At 50.9% G+C, this 18323-nt stretch overlaps 1 protein-coding gene across 9 annotated transcripts in view; it reads left to right on the forward strand.

The window, feature by feature from the left end:
* The window catches only part of AGRN (agrin), a 355575-nt gene that overhangs the window by 143634 nt on the left and 193618 nt on the right, over window positions 1-18323 (forward strand). The window contains exon 1 of one of the 9 annotated variants that reach the window (XM_075603635.1): window positions 14627-16189. The exons of the other annotated variants lie outside the window; for them this stretch is intronic. Within the exon in view, the coding sequence (XP_075459750.1) occupies window positions 16027-16189 (163 nt within the window). The 5' untranslated portion in view covers window positions 14627-16026. Of the gene's footprint in view, window positions 1-14626; window positions 16190-18323 lie in introns of those variants that run through there. 9 annotated transcript variants of the gene reach the window in all.

The following is an 18323-nucleotide window of genomic DNA, read 5'->3' on the forward strand; positions in this document are numbered from 1 at the left end:
GCCACATAGATTGTAAGCTCATGTGGGCAGGGACGGCGTCTGTAACATTCCTGTGTGCTGCGTACCACGCGCTGTACTGTCATTGTGAAAAACAGAAAAAATGATGTTGCCGTTAAAAACTTTGTCGCAGAAATAACTATTGATACCAGTTTAAGTTAAGGCTGGCAAAGCATTGTGGGCATATGCTAGCACCCAAGGGTGCCTGCCACGCATTGTGTTTTACAGACCTCGTACGGCACTGAAGGGGTTACAGTCCTCATTAGACTTCTATAGTCTTTGTTCCCTTCTGTTTTCCCATTTGCTGCTCGGTTCTATCTCTCCCCGGCCTGCTCTCGGCAGGGGTTACATTCGGTGCTCTGCCAAGTGTTAAATGAAAATAATTAGAATCCAAAGTGGGATCTCCCTCCTCCTCTCCCCCTCCCTCACCCCCCTCCTCCTTCCCCCTCACCCCCCTCCTCTTCCCCCCTCACCTCCCTCCTCCTACCCCCGTCCCCTCCTCCTCCTACCCCCGTCTCCTCCTACTTCCCATTCGGGTTGCCATAATTATCAAGTAAATCAGTACGCGTAAACGTACGGGGAGACACTGTTACAAAGCAGCCACACTGCGCGCTCTCGGATATATATCAATTAGCCAACAGTGCGTCTGAATGATGTCTGAGAGCTGAGGAAATAAATATCAATACGTTTAATAAAAGCTGAACCCCCGGAACCCTCGCTGCCTGGCATGTTCCCGGCATGTTCCCGGCATGTGCGTGTATGCAGATTTTGTTTGCAGTTTGGAAATATTTGCTAGCAAACACCAATTACTTCTCATCTTGGTAATTGGCAGCTTCTCCCCTCCTTCCAGCCTGCCATCGCTGCTCTTGTAGCGACGCTGCTCCCAAATTGGCTATTTATAGATCTTACCGCCCCTCCCTCGTTCTCCCTGCTAGTTTCTGCTGTTGCTCCCTTCCAATTGTATTTGACACCTTTTTAGGTTAGACGATAGCAACATTGCCCCCCCCCCCCCCTCCGTTCTGAACCGCGCTGCCAAGCAATACATCCTTGGCACTGATGGGACTAATAGCCAAACACACACACACACACACACATGTGGTTGCGACACGATGCCCAGATTGCTAATTCAGCAGTTTATTCTGCCGGGGCAGGTAAAAATAGGCCCCCGTTCTAAATCCCCATGCACAGTGATAGCCGTGAACATGCATCGTATAGGACCAGATACGGAAGTTGGGTAGGAAGGGCTGTTGGTTGGTTGTTCCTCTGTCTGTTTTCTCTCTCTCTCTTTTTCTTGTATAGCACTGACCATGTATGCGGCGCTGTACAAATCATTTCCTGCAGGCACGAGTCTCTGCCACGTATAGTTTACACTCTCTATTTTTGGGTGCCTGAGGCACAGGGAGATGAAGTGACTTGCCCAAGGTCACTGACTGGGTCTCGTGCTTCAAGCTCTGTCATTGTCCTCCGAGTCAGTGTCTTTACTCACCGAGACGCGCCTCCATCCCATCTCTTTCCTCCTCTCTCACTTCTGCCCCCTATTTGATATTTTGGGAAGCTGTTGCTCACTGCTGAAGTGTTCGGCATCATTCAGCTAAATGGGACCAGTACCTTCTTCAGCACGGGGGAAACCGTGGCACCGCCTATTGAATCACGGCCCTTATTTGATACGCCATGCAATGGTCTTTCCCCCCGGCTCCGGAAGATGTAAGCTCTATCCATTTAAATTAAGCTAATCTCTTCCCCCACAAGTGCAAGACCTACTGATAATATAAAGAATGGGGGTGGGGGTCTCTGTGTTTGACCCCCATTCAACATGCTGTGAGGAGGTCTTGTCGGGAAAGCCCCATTCATTTCATGCTTTCCTAACGAGAAGACCGCACCACAAACCTGTGAGTAGCGAGCCCTTTCCCCTTTCTCCCCGGGAAACCACAATAAGTTATCCTGTCCACATAGTCTTCTCATCCCAATGCATGGACTCAACTGAGAGAGCCCACCACAGAGTGCCCACCACAGAGTGCCCACCACAGAGTGCAGATAGATACACCATAGCAAAGTGGCAGGGACTTGATGCTCGGAGATGAAGGACACGTCTGACAGAGGTGTCTCCCTTTCACCTGACCTTCCTTTCCTCGTATCTGCTGTTGTCTTTAGATGTGTAATAATTGGGAATGACGGGAGGCTTTTGGAAGGAACCGATGTGGCCGAGGTTGAAGAGAAGTGCTGGTCTGCTTGTGTAAAGCTAATTTGAAAGGATTGGTGCTTTTAATCTCTTTAGTGACTGAGGAGCCTGTGTTGCACAGCACTAAAGCAGTTAATGTACAAGAAGAACGGTGTCCAGATCTCATTGAAGTGAGCACACATTTTATTTGGAGTCTGATTGGGGCGTTTCTAGTCTCCTAAGAGCTGGCTAGAGATGCGCCTTGTCTTCCGATGTCTTCTTAGGTTTGTCCTAGGTGGTCTCTCCTCAATTTTCCTCCCATCAGCGTCTCTAATGTGTTTCTATTCAGGCACTTTAGCAGCAGCGGCAGCTGCCTCCAGCACGCAACTCACTGCCTGCTTTATTCCTTTCTTGGGTAATTATTATTAATTTAGGTTTTTACAGCCCTGGGAGATTTAAAGCCTCGGAAAAGAAATGGCCCACCTCTGGAGCTCCCTGGAAACACACAGAGATATGGATTTGAACGTTAAGTGCCATCTGGAGCTGGGGGAGGCGGGAGATGTTAGGGACTTCTCAAGCCCCCTCATTCCACAAACCAAATACCGCACAATAAGGCAGAGGTTTAGGCAAAATGCTGGATTATGTGGATTCGGCCTTTCCTACTGCTATATATATATATATATATATTTCTAACCTTAATAAGGAGACGAAAGCCACTTCTAGGCCACGAGAAGTCTTAGTCACGTGCGCTCCGTGTTTTTGTAATCTTTCAATTGAAGGTCCTTTTTGGGATTACAAAGATTGGTCATAAAAGAGTCAAAGAAAAAGGCAAAAACATCAGCAGGATTTGTCACAAGTTATTTTGGAAATTCACCAAAAATATGGATGAGAATAGGGTACATTTAAAATGAATGCCTAAAGTGGCTATTAATGAAAAATCCCGTCTGAGGTTTGTGAGTGGGAGAGTTGGGAAATGGACTCTCTCTGTTGGAAGCTTATACTGCAGCTCAGAAGTTCCGACTCCCTTGTGAACCGGACTGGTTCCGATGAGGATTTTTATGCCTTGCTGTTCCCGAGCCCTTGGAAAGGCTCTGATGAGTTGTTGGATATTGTGTGCTTTGCTGTAGGACCATGCTCGGCTCACTCGGGTCGTATGTTGGAAGTCAGCAGGTGGTGGAAGAAGCAGGTGGTGTATGAGCGTGTGCCAAGGATATACCTGGGCATTAGGCGACGCGGGCATCTGTTCCAGTCACACATGCTGTGCCAGCCTGTTTCACATAAAATTGATGAGTTCTTTGTCATAAAAGTGTATTACGCTGGGTTTTTGGCTGTGTAGAGGGAACCGCGGTGTGAATTACCAGGGTCTCTTGAAACCCCAGCTCTCGCCCTTTCTTTTTTCATACATATTACCTGGCAGGGAATAAGAAGATGTGGGATGTGCAGGAGCACTGACCGTCACACTCACACACACCAGCCTCGTCACATGTGACAGATAGAGCTGGTATAGACACAATTGGTGTGGAAACCCACTTGACAACACTAATCGTAGCTGAAAATTAAAAACGTGCGAACCTCACTAAAATCCTCTCCCACCTTTGAACAATGTTATTCTCACTGTCGGTTAGGGCTAGTCTTTGTCACGAGTCCTTCCCTGCTATGTGTGAAGTCTTACATATGGTTTACTTATTTGCTGCAAGCAGTACAATGCAACGCACGGTCACCCCTTCCCAGCTTTATACAGATACACTCATTTTCTAATTCAGTGGTGAATCAGTCCTCTCCTTAGGGACTCCCAGCAACACCACCTTTTAGAAATAACCAATGCATTTGCACACAGGTGAGCGCATCCAATTTTCGCATGGGTAGGACATACGCTGGTTGCCCTTATGATTTGACCTGACTTAAGGATCCGGGAGACGTTTGAGAACCAAAGGGGGGAAGGAGTAGCTCAGTGAGTAAAGACACGGACTCTTCAAACCATGACACGGAGTTTGAGTAAAGACACGGACTCTTCAAACCATGACACGGAGTTTGAATCAAGGGACCTTGGGCAGGTCACTTTATCTCCCTGTGCCTCAGGCACCAACATCATAGATTGTGAGCTCATCTGGGCAGGGACGGTGTCTGTAACATTCCTATGTGCTGCGTACCGCGCGCTGTACTGTCATTGTGAAGGGGGTTGAGTATCATTGGGAGAAAAGCGCTATAAGAAATACAGTTATTATTTTATTATTAACTGCGGTTCTAATTCGTCTCTATCCCCACCATAAAGCGGAGTTCCAATCGAGTTGTTGGGCTTTAAAACTGATGTACTGTAAAACAAATCCAGATTTCTCCGATACAACTACAGCTTGATCCTTTTGTTGGGTGGATCTGATCTGGGGCAGCAGTGTGCACTATCATTGTCAGTCCCTCTACCCTGATGTAACTGATACATTGTTTGAGTATTGCATCACAGCTGTGAATTTGTCAATTGGTCTCTTTATTTGCCGAACCTCCATAGGGGGCACCTGTAGCTGCTCCGCTCGGCTAGCGGGGTTCATGCAATTTATTTTATTTATTTATAAAAATGTGTTACCAGGAAGTGATACATTGAGAGTTACCTCTCGTTTTCACGTGCGTCCTGGGCACAGAGTTATGGCGCCGTTTCAAAGCTCCAGCACACTGCAGGCCAATAGGAAGCCGTGATGTCACCAGGTTCGGCTTTCTATTGGCCCGCTTGTGACGCGGGAGCTTTAAACTTTGCTGAGATACCAGCACCCCCTTTGGAGGTCTGTATCTCAGGAAGCAGGGGGTCTCCGGAGCAGAAACGAGCGGGGTTCCGCTCCAGAAACCCCCGGCTTCAAACCCATGTTAAAAAAAATAAATAATAATAATAATTTTTGAAAAAAAGCGCACACATTGCTCCTTTAATAGATTGAAGGAGGCTCCTCCGTGCACATGTCCAAACGCAGAGAAGGATGGAGGAGCAGATGAGCTGGCTGCTCTATAACCCCGAGCTTGTGTAAGGATCGGAAAGTTGGAATTTCATCTGCACTTTTATTAGGGGGGGGGGAGGGATCAGCTGGTGCAGAAAAATGCCTTGATGCACACATGAAAGATTTATTCAAGACCCCAGTAATGTGTCCTCAGGGAGTAACGGAGCGTGAAAGAAACATGATTAGTCACAGTTAACCCCTTTGCTGCTGGAAGGACATGCCGCCCTGCCTTGAGTTTCAGGACCCCAGCACCATGGCTTGCTTTCTATCCCTGCAACATACTTCATTAGTAAAATATGAAATATAAATACTAAAGAATGGGGGTGGGGGAGGCTTTTTAAAATATTGTCACGTTTGCAAGGTAATCATTCAGCTACGATCATTGCAACGTTGGTGTGACATCAACATTGTTTCCTTGGTCATGTAGGAGACCCTATGAAATCCATGGTACTTGGGATTTTTGGAGTTTGGGCCACAACTTTATTATTATTAATAATAATAATATTATTTAGAAAATGTGTTACCAGGAAGTAATCCATTGAGAGTTATTTCTCGTTTTCAAGTATGTCCTGGGCACAGAGTTATGATGACAAATTCATGGTTACATTTAGTGACCAGAGGTTATATATTTACAGACATTGCATGGACAGAATAAAGAAAAAAGAAAAAACAGCGCACAACGCTAATTTATATCACTTACACTATTTCACGTATTTATTGTTTGTTGTTGCGCACTTAATTATTCACAATTGTTCACATTGCATGGACAGTTAGGGATAATAAATGATTATGAGTTGCAGACGAGATGAAAATGTTAGGTAGTGTAGCTGAAGTCTTGGAAGAACTTAGACTGGAGGCGGCTTTGAGAGTCTCTTGTAGAGTGTTCCAGTCGCGAGGTGCACGGTAAGAGGCGTAGCGGCCGAACTCCTTGTTGTAACATGGGAGCAGTCCAGCACAGATATTGAATTTAATATTCTGTTATAAAATGGGGTGTTTTGAAATCTTAGAGAAGATATTTTTAAAGTATTGTGGTATGACCCTTTCAGTAATTGTTGCTAATTAATACTGTACCTGTTACAGAAGATACTCTTGTATAGCAGGGGGTGGCCAACTCTCATCAAGTGCCACCAACAGGTCAGGTTTTAAGGATATCCCGGCTCAGTCCAAGACTGCACCACTGATTGAGCCACCTGTGCTGAAGCAGGGACCGATTGAGCCACTTGTGCTGAAGCAGGGATATTTGAACACCTGACTTGTTGGCGGGGTCTTGAGGACTGGAGTTGACCACTCCTGTTGTAGAGCGCATCAGAACCACTAAGGGGCACTCATGATATTGTAATGTACAAATAGAAAAAGCTGGGTTTGTTCTGTATTTCCTTTTTAGAATAATTCCCTTTCTCATGTTTTTTCATCTTTTTTTCCTCACTGGATTTGCCTTTTTTTTTTTGCAAATGTCTTTGCTTCGTGATTTAAACGGCAGTCGCTGACTCCCTAATACAGCTACAGGAACTCAAATTGTTCCAGCATCCAGATCTCACCTACTCCTTTCCCACGTTGAGAATTCATTTTGACAAATCGAGCTGTTAAACCAGTGATGTTAACATGAGGGACAAACCAATAATAACGGAGGCAGCTGCTTTAAATGTGGTCAGCAGAAAAAGGTTTTTTTTCTTCTTCTGGGCAACAGGAAGTTCACTTCCTATAAGCCAGTGATTAAATATGTTTGTATGTTGTTTATGTATTAATACCTGGCAAGAAGCTTTTTAAACACAACTGCATGGATCATGCAGAACTCCAGAAAGAGATGCTTCCAAATGTGTAGCCTTGAGCAATGAGGCTTGTCTGCATCCATCCTGAAGCATTTATATGTGTATGTAATACCTGTATATGGTATGATAGATGCGCATGGCAGAATAGCAGCATGAAAATGTTGCCAAACTTTAATAACATAAATCACTAAAGTGAAGTAAAAAATAAATAACGATAGCAGTCAATATGAGTGTTTAATAAAAATGCTGATCTGGATAGATAGTCCAATTGATAGTGAAGCTCCGTCGATCCTCCGCAGCCTTGGAAGTTGGTTGGTGGAGATTTTCACGTTTCCACTTGTAGTGATGGCAATCCTGCCTGTTGGTGGTCTGCTCCCGCGGCGTCCCTCTGCCGTGTGCTGGGGGTCCCTCACCCTCCGGGGGCTGGCGTCGCTTGGTTCCTGCTGCGGTCGGAGTCTGATGATGTCACTGTTGGGTGTCTCCGTGACTGCGTGTGAGTGAGGGCACAGCACAGCTGATCCTCTCTCTCTGTAGCTCACGACGCGTTTCGCCGCAGCGCTGTAGCTGCTTCGTCAGGAGTTCATTGGTTCCCTCCTTTAAGAAGCCGCAATCAGACAGCAGGAGTTACTATGCCCACTCATTTGGACTGAACTCTATTCTTACATTGGTTTATTCTCATACCAAGTGTAACCACTGGAGCACATTATATCCATTTTCTCCTTTTAATGTGTATATATTATTATAAGCTCTTTCTTGTTTACCTAACATTTTATTGGAGGGACTGCTCAATTAGAGCATAATTAGAGCTGAACCACATCTAATGGCCGCTAAACCTCACTGGTCCCGCAGGCCAATGAGAACTCCTCTATACCTGAACCACATCTAATGAGCATCGAACCTCGCTGGTCCCACAAGTCAATAAGAAGCCACAACGTCATCCGTTGTGGCTTCCCATTGGATGGCCGTTTTAAACCCCTATCGAAAAGACCACACTAACTTAAGACGGGGCTGCTGCTACCAGAAAATAAAGTTGAGATGACATTTTTTTTCTTTTATTCTGCTCAAAGATCCACAATGCAGTGCCACAGATAATAATGCTAGTATTCTATACACGAGTGTAATATACCGAACATTTTAACTTAGAGAGCAATGCTCCGTATAGGAGAGTTTAACTCGTAGGTTTCCATGGTAATCTTTAGACCAGGGGTTCTCAAATCCAGTCCTCTAGACCCTCCAATAGGTCAGGTTTTCAGGATATCCCTGCTTCAGCACAGGTGGCTCAGTCAAAGACCCTCTCTAATAGCGCGTCTGAGATCAGATGCATTGTAAGGAACCCCTACCCTCTCTAATAGCGCTTCTGAGATCAGATGCATTGTTACGAACCCCAACCCTCTCTAATAGCATGTCTGAGATCAGATGCATTGTAAGGAACCCCAACCCTCTCTCATAGCACGTCTGAGGTCAGATACACTGTAAGGCACCCCAACCCTCTCTAACAGCACGTCTGAGGTCAGATACACTGTAAGGCACCCCAACCCTCTCTAATAGCATGTCTGAGATCAGATGCATTGTAAGGAACCCCAACCCTCTCTCATAGCACGTCTGAGGTCAGATACACTGTAAGGCACCCCAACCCTCTCTAATAGCGCGTCTGAGATCAGATGCATTGTAAATTCTTCTGTGTTTGGTACAATTTTCAAATGACCTGAGAATTGCAGGTAACCCTTAAGGGATGCCCGGGGAACCCCTGTTGAAAAACACTGGTCTAGTGATTGCCTTTAGAGATACATGAGCTGGGTAGCTTGTCCTGTAGCTGTGCAGTTGCTGATAGAAGGTCACACAGGGCACAGTGTATGTGTGGCGTTTAAGGGGATGTTGAAATTATTAGTTAGCACTGTTACTGCCCACTCTCTACGTGACCTGTGTCTCCGATGAAGAACTTCAGTTATCAACACTCGCCTCTCGCAGGCACCAAAAATTTCACTCACACCTCTTTCCCCTTATCTGTCTATGCTGGCACAAGTTATTACTGTCTGACAGCTCATCTGGAGCTCCTATGTGACTTGAGTCTGCGAGATTCGCTCCGGACTTGATAGCTGGCGTTAAACAGAATAATCTTAACCCGTTCAGCGCCTGGAACGCTTGCAACACACAGAAGGGGAGTCATCAAGCCGCAATGGACCGGGGTCCGATCAGCCAACTGCACGGCTTGATGAATGGCTTGGCAATAGTTCTGTATTTCTGTAGTTCTGTCCGGTGCAGAATATTGGGAGACTTGTTCATTGTCTGAACAGCAAAGCAGGTGTAACCTTGAGCTGCAGTAATAGGCGCATCTGGGAGAGGGGGAGGAGGAGGCTGCTTCGTGATCTGTATACATTTTAATGACTGACACACGTCTGCGTGTAAATTATAGATTTATATACACTGCAGGTTTGAGAAATGAATCTTTTGCAACTTGTATGTGTTTGTGTATATCCGTGCTGGCATCTACGTGCAAACAAGGATCTCAAACCATCATCAAGGGTGGGTGTATGTGTATATATGCATACACAAAATAGATTTATATACTGTATACACACCTAAATATAGCAAATGGAAATATTACTGTGCACTCCTTTGCATGTCTTAGACAGGTCAGCAACCCTGCCTGTCACCATTATCGCCCAGCATTCAGTGCTTCCACTGCAGCAAGGGATTCTGGGAAATTGCATGCAACTAAGCACACATTGCTACCTTTTGCTTTTATTTATTTACTAGCTGATATACCCGGCGGTGCCCGGGCGTGGAAGGGCAGGGGGCATGGAGTGGAAGGGCGGGGGGGGCAAGGGGAGTGGAAGGTCGTGGGGGGGGGGGGCAATGGGAGTGGGTGGGCGGGGGGGCAAGGGGCGTAGACGGGCGGGGAGGCGTAGAAGGGCGGGGGGGTAAGGGGCGTAGAAGGGCGGGGGGGGGGAAAGGGGCGTAGAAGGGCGGGGGGGGTGAAGGGGCGTAGAAGGACGGGGGGGGCAAGGGGCGTAGAAGGGCGGGGGGGGGCAAGGGGCGTAGAAGGGCGGGGGGGGCAAGGGCGTAGAAGGGCGGGGGGGGGGGCAAGGGGCGTAGAAGGGCGGGGGGGGTGAAGGGGCGTAGAAGGGCGGGGGGGGGCAAGGGGCGTAGAAGGGCGGGGGGGGCAAGGGGCGTAGAAGGGCGGGGGGGCAAGGGGCGTGGAAGGCCGGGGGAGCAAGGGGCGGGGAAGGCCAGGGGGGCAAGGGGCGTGGAAGGGCAAGGGGCGTGGAAGGGCAAGGGGCAGGGAAGGCCGGGGGGGGCAAGGGGCGTGGAAGGGCAGGGAAGAGGGGGGCAAAGGGAAGGGGGGCAAAGGAAGGGCAGGGGGGCAAAGGAAGGACAGGGGGGCAAAGGAAGGGCAGGGGGAGCAAAGGAAGGGCAGGGGGGGCAAAGGAAGGGCGGGGCAAAGGAAGGGCAGGGGGGCAAAGGAAGGGCAGGGGGGGCAAAGGGCAGGGAGGGAGGGGGGCAAAGGGCAGGGAGGGAGGGGGGCAAGGGCAGGGAGGGAGGGGGACAAAGGGCAGGGAGGGAGGGGAGGCAAAGGGCAGGGAGGGGGGGCAAAGGGCAGGGTGGCAAAGGGCAGGGAGGGCAGGCTGGCAAGGGCAGGGGGGCAAAGGGCAAGGAGTCAGGGAGGCGTTAAAGAACCCCATTCCCCTGCGTTTCCTCACCTTGCACATGGCCGCGCTCCTCCTCTTCCTCCGGGTACCGGCCGCCCTCCTCTTCCTCCGGGTACCGGCCGCCCTCCTCTTCCTCCGGGTACCGGCCGCCCTCCTCTTCCTCCGGGTACCGGCCGCCCTCCTCCACCTCGGGCTCCTCAGCGGAGAGGCTGAGACGCTCCGGTGAGGAGGTGCTGTGCCATTCACGGGAGAGGCGGAGAGAGGCGGAGGAGCGCTCTCGGGGATGGGGAGCGGCCTGTGTGAGGTGAGAGCCGCAGAGAGCGTGCTCTGTGTGGGGGGGGGGGGGGGGGAGTGGGAGCGTTGTGTGTGAGGGAGAGCACCGGGGAAGGGAGCGGTGTGTGTGAGGGAGAGCGCCGGGTGAGGGAGAGCGCCGGGTGAGGAGAGCGCCGGGTGAAGGAGAGCGCCGGGAGCGCCGGGTGGGGGAGAGCGCCGGGTGAAGGAGAGCGCCGGGTGACGGAGAGCGCCGGGTGAGGGAGAGCGTGAGGGAGAGCGCCGGGTGAAGGAGAGCGCCAGGTGAGGGAGAGAGCCGGGTGAGGGAGAGCGCCGGGTGAGGGCGAGAGCCGTGGGGAGGTGAGAGTTGGGAGGGCGAGAGAGTCGGGAGGGTGAGAGCAGGAGAGTGTGCTCTGGGCGGGCCAATGAGAGCCGTGGGGGGGGGCGGGACACAGGGGGGGGCAGACACACCGGCCAATGAGAGCCGTGGGAGGGCGGGCGGACGGCGTAGGAGGGCGGGGGGGCAAGGGGTGTAGAAGGGCGGGGGGCAAGGGGCGTTGAAGGGCAGGGGACAAGGGGCGTAGAAGGGCGGGGGGGGGCAAGGGGCGTAGAAGGGCGGGGGGGCAAGGGGCATAGAAGGGCGGGGGGGGCAAGGGGCGTAGAAGGGCGGGGGGGGCAAGGGGCGTAGAGGGCAGGGGGAGGGAGGGTAGGGGGCAAAGGGCAGGGAGTCAGGGAGGCGTTAAAGAACCATTCCCCTGCGTTTCCTCACCTTGCACACGGCCGCGCTCCTCCTCTTCCTCCGGGTACCGGCCGCCCTCCTCCTCTTCCTCCGGGTACCGGCCGCCCTCCTCCTCTTCCTCCGGGTACCGGCCGCCCTCCTCCTCCTCCACCTTGGGCTCCTCAGCGGAGAGGCTGAGACGCTCCGGTGAGGAGGTGCTGTGCCCTTCACGGGAGAGGCGGAGAGAGCCGGAGGAGCGCTCTCGGGGATGGGGAGCGGCCTGTGTGAGGTGAGAGCCGCAGAGAGCGTGCTCTGTGTGGGGGGGGGGGGGGGAGTGGGAGCGGTGTGTGTGGGAGAGCGCCGGGTGAGGGAGAGCGCCGGGTGAGTGAGAGCGTGAGGGAGAGCGCCGGGTGAAGGAGAGCGCCGGGTGAGGGAGAGCGTAAGGGAGAGCACCGGGTGAGGGAGAGCGCCGGGTGAAGGAGAGCGCCGGGTGAGGGAGAGCGCCGGGTGAGGGAGAGCGTGAGGGAAAGCGCCGGGTGAAGGAGAGCGCCGGGTGAGGAAGAGCGTTGGGTGAGGGAGAGCGCCGGGTGAAGGAGAGCGTTGGGTGAGGGAGAGCGCCGGGTGAGGGAGAGCGCCGGGTGAGGGCGAGAGCCGTGGGGAGGTGAGAGTCGGGAGGGCGAGAGAGTCGGGAGGGGGAGAGCAGGAGAGAGTGTGCTCTGGGCGGCCAATGAGAGCCGTGGGGGGGCGGGACACAGGGGGGGCAGACACACCGGCCAATGAGAGCCGTGGGAGGGTGGGCGGACCGACGACCAATCAAATGGTCTCCAGACACTCTCAAACAAGATTTTCGATGATATAGATATAATATATATATATATATATATATAAAATTCTATGACTTTTTTTCTTTTTTAAATCTCTCGCTAAGAAGTTCCTGTTCGGCTGAAGGAAAGCGGAAGTTTGTCAGTTTCTTTCTGAGTGAGTTTGAGCTCCAAGACTCCAGTGTCTGTCACTGCTACCCGTTTCTTCTTCCCATCGTAGCAGCAAAACAGGGAAGTGTAAATCCCGGGTGCACAGCAGCATCTTACATGAACTTCTTACAAAGCCAAGGACTAACCTTCCCCCCCACCCCGGGAATTAACCCCAACAGTGCCAGGGCCACACACATACAGTTGGTTCGAGGCCCACCGGGCACTGACGTGGTTAAAGCTACAGTGCTGGAGTGATGTACACAGAAGGGGGATAATTAGCTCCCCAGTGTTTTGCTATTGTATTTCCCATCCCGTTAAAAAAAAAACCCGGACATGCGTTGGGTTAGATGTTCCCTGGGTGCCTCTCTGCACATACAGTATACCTTCCCTGCAATTATTAACTGGCTGCAAAGACATATTCTGTGAGCCATCAGCAGTGCGTTCCCGTTTATCTGTGCAATAAGAATGCATTGCCAGTTGCCATGTTGATTGCAGAGCGTTAAATCTATATTTACACAGGGCCAAGAGACTCTATTCAGGGGGGTTTGTTCATTCTTTGTCACCTCACTCTTCTCTTCTTCATTAGTTCTCCTCCGGAGAGAAGACTTTTGTGGTCTGAAGTTTATGCAGAAGAGCCGATCTTCGCAGATCAGAGGCACATTAGGAGGAGGCTGGCTGTTATGGGATATATATTCCTTGTTTGTTATTTTATATGCTTATTTGAATTACAAGCAAGGTTTATAAATGTACGCAGCAGACCTGATAAGTGTGTGTGTGTGTGTGTGTGTGTGTGTGTATATTGCTTTGTGTTTTGTATGCTGTGTATCTTGTTCACTTCAGTGTGACATATATAAGCAGATCTCAAGATGGCCCAATAAACGGAGGAGTGGAATGCTTTTTATGGACCGCATTTAAAATGGCTGCAGAAAGCCATCTGCCACTTTTTAATGTTTCTTTTTTTTCATGCCACTTTATTTTTTCATCTTATTTGCTGTTTGTGAATACTAAGGGGGTGGGGGAGAGAAGAAGCGGATGCTGGAACAGTTAGGACTTCATGTTGAAAGTGTAGTAGCAGTAGTATGGGTGCACCCCCCAAAAGGGTTAAATATGAACTCTGACCTCACATTAATACATATAACAAAGCAGAAGTCACCCGGGGAAGGAATGTACTGTACAAAAGGAGATTGGAGCAGGACTCAGCACAGGTGGCTCAGTCAAAAGACTGTGCTGAAGCAGGGATATCCTGAAAACCAGACCTGTTGGTAGCCCTTGAGGACTGGAGTTAGCCACTCCAGATGACATTTTTGGCTGCAGTGGTCACCACATGCCCTGCACATGACCGAGAGCACCCCCTCCCCCCCCCCCCCCCCCCATTGATACTCCTAAAGAAAGTGTTTGGCGCTTCACTCCGTGGCAGCGTGTCTTGCTGCCGATGTAGAAGTGAGCGCGCGGTTTCAGTGACTGGGCGGTATGTAGCCCTTAGGATGTCCGCAGAGCATCCAGGGGAGTTTGCGCTGCTGGACACATGTCGGTCTCCGGGGCTGGTTGCATTTGCATGGTACGCGCTCTGCTGTATCTGTGGCAGGAGCACATTGTGCGAGAGGACTGGCGAGGCAATGCCCCCCCCCTGTCACATAGCTGCTAAGCCCCCTCCCCTGCTTTTGTGTGCACAGCAAGGACCCTGAGGAGGCTGTAAAGAGAATTCCCCAAAGCATTAATTCTTTGTCTAGAGCTGCCTGTCAGTCTCTCTCTCCCTCTCTCTGTGTCTCTCTCGTTTATCCTTTCTCTTCCACATCTTCCTCCCAGACAGAGAGGCAGAGCTCTTCAAAGCAGGGAATAAGGGAATGCCCCCAGACCCCTAGGAGACAACCCCCCCCCTACACACACAGATACACACTGCAAGAGCGACAGAAGCCCAGCAGCCTTTCTGGATCTGTTCACTTTAGTAGCAGCCTGAAAAGGTTTGAGTAGACTGACCGTGTCCTGCGTATCCGCGAGAGGGGTGCAGACTCCTTCCAAGCTACTTGTCCTGCGAGATCTTTTGGGAAGGGGCAAGTGAATTCCCTGAGAAGCAACAAGAGTGGCATGATAGGTGGGGGGGGGGGGGGGGGAGGAAAGCCCAGCATTCTAGATGCACAGTGTTGTGGAGAAGTACTGCAGGTGAGAGACCCTGTTTGCCTCCAAGAAAACTTGCCTGCTTGTGCACAGCAGAACGCTGCTGCCGAGCTCTCATTTGGCTGTGAGCGCTGGTCCTCTGTCATATGAGCCCCTGATGAGACTGTAGATATCTGCAAACCCTCCCCCACTCCACATGCCCCTCGCACCAGTCTCTCTTTATTTCCAGTGCCTGCCTGGCTGATGAATGGCTGAGCGTTCTTTGCAAGGACCGGCATTTGATGATCCCCAGGAGTCTGAAAGTCCCCTTTTTTCCTCTCTCTCTCTCTCTCTCGCTCTCTCGCTCTCTTCCCCCCCGAAAGCTGAATTGAGTGGCGGTTGTTAAGCCGCCTGGGAAAACCAGTGAAGAACGCGGTGACGAAACGGACAGTGTGTGCTGGTGTTAAAAGAAGTGGGGGGCGATGCAGAGAGAAGGGGTGGGCAGTTTTGCCTATGTGGAGAGAGGGGCAGCGACCAGGGGGTTGGAGAGGAACGTATAAGTGCACTGCTTTGGAAAGGGAACGGGATTTCGGTATGGCTGAGAAAATGGAGTGCCTTGGAGTCAATTAGAAAGAAGAAGCGGAAGTGTTGGCAAGGAACTTTCATGCTACGATGAGAAAGAGGACCTTTTAAGCCCCAAACAGTTTTAACGAGGCCATGCCTTGCTTGTTAAGAGTATGAGAAGTTTACGCCTTGATGCTTTCGGGCAGTGATGTTCCAGCAGAAGGGCAGACACCTCCTTTCCACAGTGTTGGGATCAGGTAGCAGAGCAGATTGCTAGGAGCTTCCTCCTCTTGCACATCTCTGCTGTCCATGGATTGTTCTGTTCGGTGCATTGGAAGGATGTATTCATACTCTCTGGGCAACATTTTTACAACAGGACTTCTATAAGCATTTTCAACCATCTTAATGGGAGTTCTTTTGGGGGGAGGGGCAGCTGTGAACCTTATTTTTCTATAAACAGGTTGACTCAGAAGACGTTGACCTAAGCCGTACCTGCTCCTGGATGTACCATACTCGTTTTCATCTGCTTTCTGGGATGGGCTGTCTGAACTTTACAGAGGCCAGTGTGTTTGGAAAGTGTGTATACTTTGCACCAGAAGAAAAGGCATTCCTCCTTAATCACGGGTGGCCTTGCTCACGCTGACCCCGGCCTGAGTCTGCGATGGTCTCGTAGGCAGCAGAAGACTTTTGAATTGTGGGCAGTGTGTGTTTTTAAACACGCCGGGGAATTAAATGTGTCGCTCGTCGTCTGTGCCAGCGAACAAGATTTGACTGCCGGGATGGGGTGTCCGGCTGGGTAGGGTGGTAGCTTTGTGGAGACCCTAGACACCCCCCCCCCCCCCACAGAGCTTTTTGCCATGACTAGCTGCCACTACCCAGCGCCAGCCGCAGAGCGGGACCGGATCTACCAGCACAAAGTGTCCCTGGTTGTGCGATACTTCATGATCCCCTGTAACATATGCCTGATCCTGCTTGCCATCTCCACGCTGGGATTCGCAGTCCTGCTTTTCCTTAATAACTGTAGGTGTGGCCGGTACCAGAACCCCCCGTTGTGGCTTCATCCTTCTTTTTACTACTAGCCGTCAAGTGTTGTGTATGTGTGGGAGTAGAAGTGGTCAACACACCAGGGTCAGATGGGGTCATTGCTCATTTATAGCCGGCTCACTTGTTCTGCAAAAGATTCTTGTGGAGTGTGTGTGTCTTTGTTTGTCTGTGTGTGTCTGTGTGTTTAGAAAAATGTGTGTGTTTTGCCTCTTATTAGGAATGCAGGTTTTCTCCGAGAGGATGTCAGCCTTGCAGGGGGGAGGTGCTTCCTCGCTCGGTTTACTGACCTACTTACTCAGGTCCAGTGTGGCACGAGATCTTGAAGACGCTCAATTAATCGAAGGCTCATTTGCCTTCTCACGTTTGGAGAAAGACCTTCGCCTGCGAGTAAATTGGACTTTTGAAACGTGAGAGAGAGAGAGAGAGTGCAGATATTGGCACTTCCCTACATCAGTTAAACCCAGAAGAGAAGCTAATAAAACCTTGTAGTGCTGGTGCAGTATTTTGCAGGTTGGGGTGGCTTTATAAGGCAAGGACTTGCCTTAAAGCAAGGGTGAGCAACTCCAGTCGTCAAGGGCCACCAACAGGCCAGGCTTTCAGGATATCCCTTCAGCACAGTCTTCAATTGAGCCACCTGTGCTGAAGCAGGGATATCCTGAAAGCCTGACCTATTGGTGGCCCTTGAGGGCCACAGTTGTCCCACCCTTGCTTTAAGACACTGGACACGCACAAACACCCTTTGTAGGCTGTTAAGGCATACGCTTTGGAAACCACAGACGCTAGTTACCGCTACAGCCTCTTTGTGATGTCAAAAGCTCATTGAACTAAATTTACTGTGCATAATAAATGTCTTCTTGGCCACATAAAAGGCACCACCTGCAAACAATCCAGCTGAACTTCTGTTTGGCAGATGAACGCTGCTTACGACTTCGTCACGCTCTGCAGCACGGTCTTGCAAGCCCCTCCAGTACTGGAAGAGTTAAATTCCCCTTAAATCAGGGGCGGCCAACTCCAGCCCTCAAGGGCCACCAGCAGGTCAGGTTTTCAGGAGAGCCCTGCTTCAGCACAGGTGGCTCAGTCATAATGACTGAGCCACGGATTGAGCCACCTGTGCTGAAGCAGGGATATCCTGAAAACCTGACCTGTTTGGCGGCCCTTGAGGGCTGGAAGTGGCCACCCCTACCTTAAATACTTGAATAAAGTTGGCAATGGGTGTGTGTTTCTCACAGCCTGCTGGTGGTGGCATCTGTGTTCCACCACCGTAAACCGTACGGCAGGTCTTACTTGCAGGGTCAAAATGACGAAATGTCTTCAAAAGGAACAGGACCCTACGTCTTATTACTTATTACTTTCTAGTCCCGTTATTCACCATTTTGTGCAAAAGCTGCACCGTGGCACGGTCGGAATGCATCGTATGCGGGAAGGAAGTCCCACAGCCCCTTTGTAGGCATTTCCTTAGTCTAGGACTTGAGATTGCCCCTATAATGTTGTAGGGTTCGTATTGTATCACGTCATCCCGTTTCTTGCTGTATGCTCTACTTACACATGCGTGTTCTCATGGAGCAAGGAGCGTACACGCGCTGCAGTTCGGTGCACACATCTTGCCATACAATACTAGTATGTGTTTCACACCTTAAGGCTGTGGTTTTCAACCTTTTCTTTTGGTTATCTCTCTCTCTTCCCCTCGCTCTCTCTCTCTCTTCCCCTCGCTCTCTCTCTCTCTTCCCCTCGCTCTCTCTCTCTCTCTTCCCCTCGCTCTCTCTCTCTCGCTTCCCCTCGCTCTCTCTCTCTTCCCCTCGCTCTCTCTCCCTCTTCCCCTCGCTCTCTCTCTCTCTTCCCCTCGCTCTATCTCTCTCTTCCCCTCGCTCTCTCTCTCTCTTCCCCTCGCTCTCCCCCTCTCTCCCCCTATCTCTCTCTTCCCCTCGCTCTCTCTCTCTCTTCCCCTCGCTCTCTCTCTCTCTTCCCCTCGCTCTCTCTCTCTTCCCCTGGTTCTCTCTCTCTTCCCCTCGCTCTCTCTCTCTCTTCCCCTCGCTCTCTCTCTCTCTTCCCCTCGCGCTCTCTCTCTCTTCCCCTCGCTCTCTCTCTCTCTTCCCCTCGCTCTCTCTCTCTC

Source organism: Ascaphus truei, chromosome 6 (assembly GCF_040206685.1).
Source record: "Ascaphus truei isolate aAscTru1 chromosome 6, aAscTru1.hap1, whole genome shotgun sequence".
Lineage (NCBI taxonomy): Eukaryota > Metazoa > Chordata > Amphibia > Anura > Ascaphidae > Ascaphus > Ascaphus truei.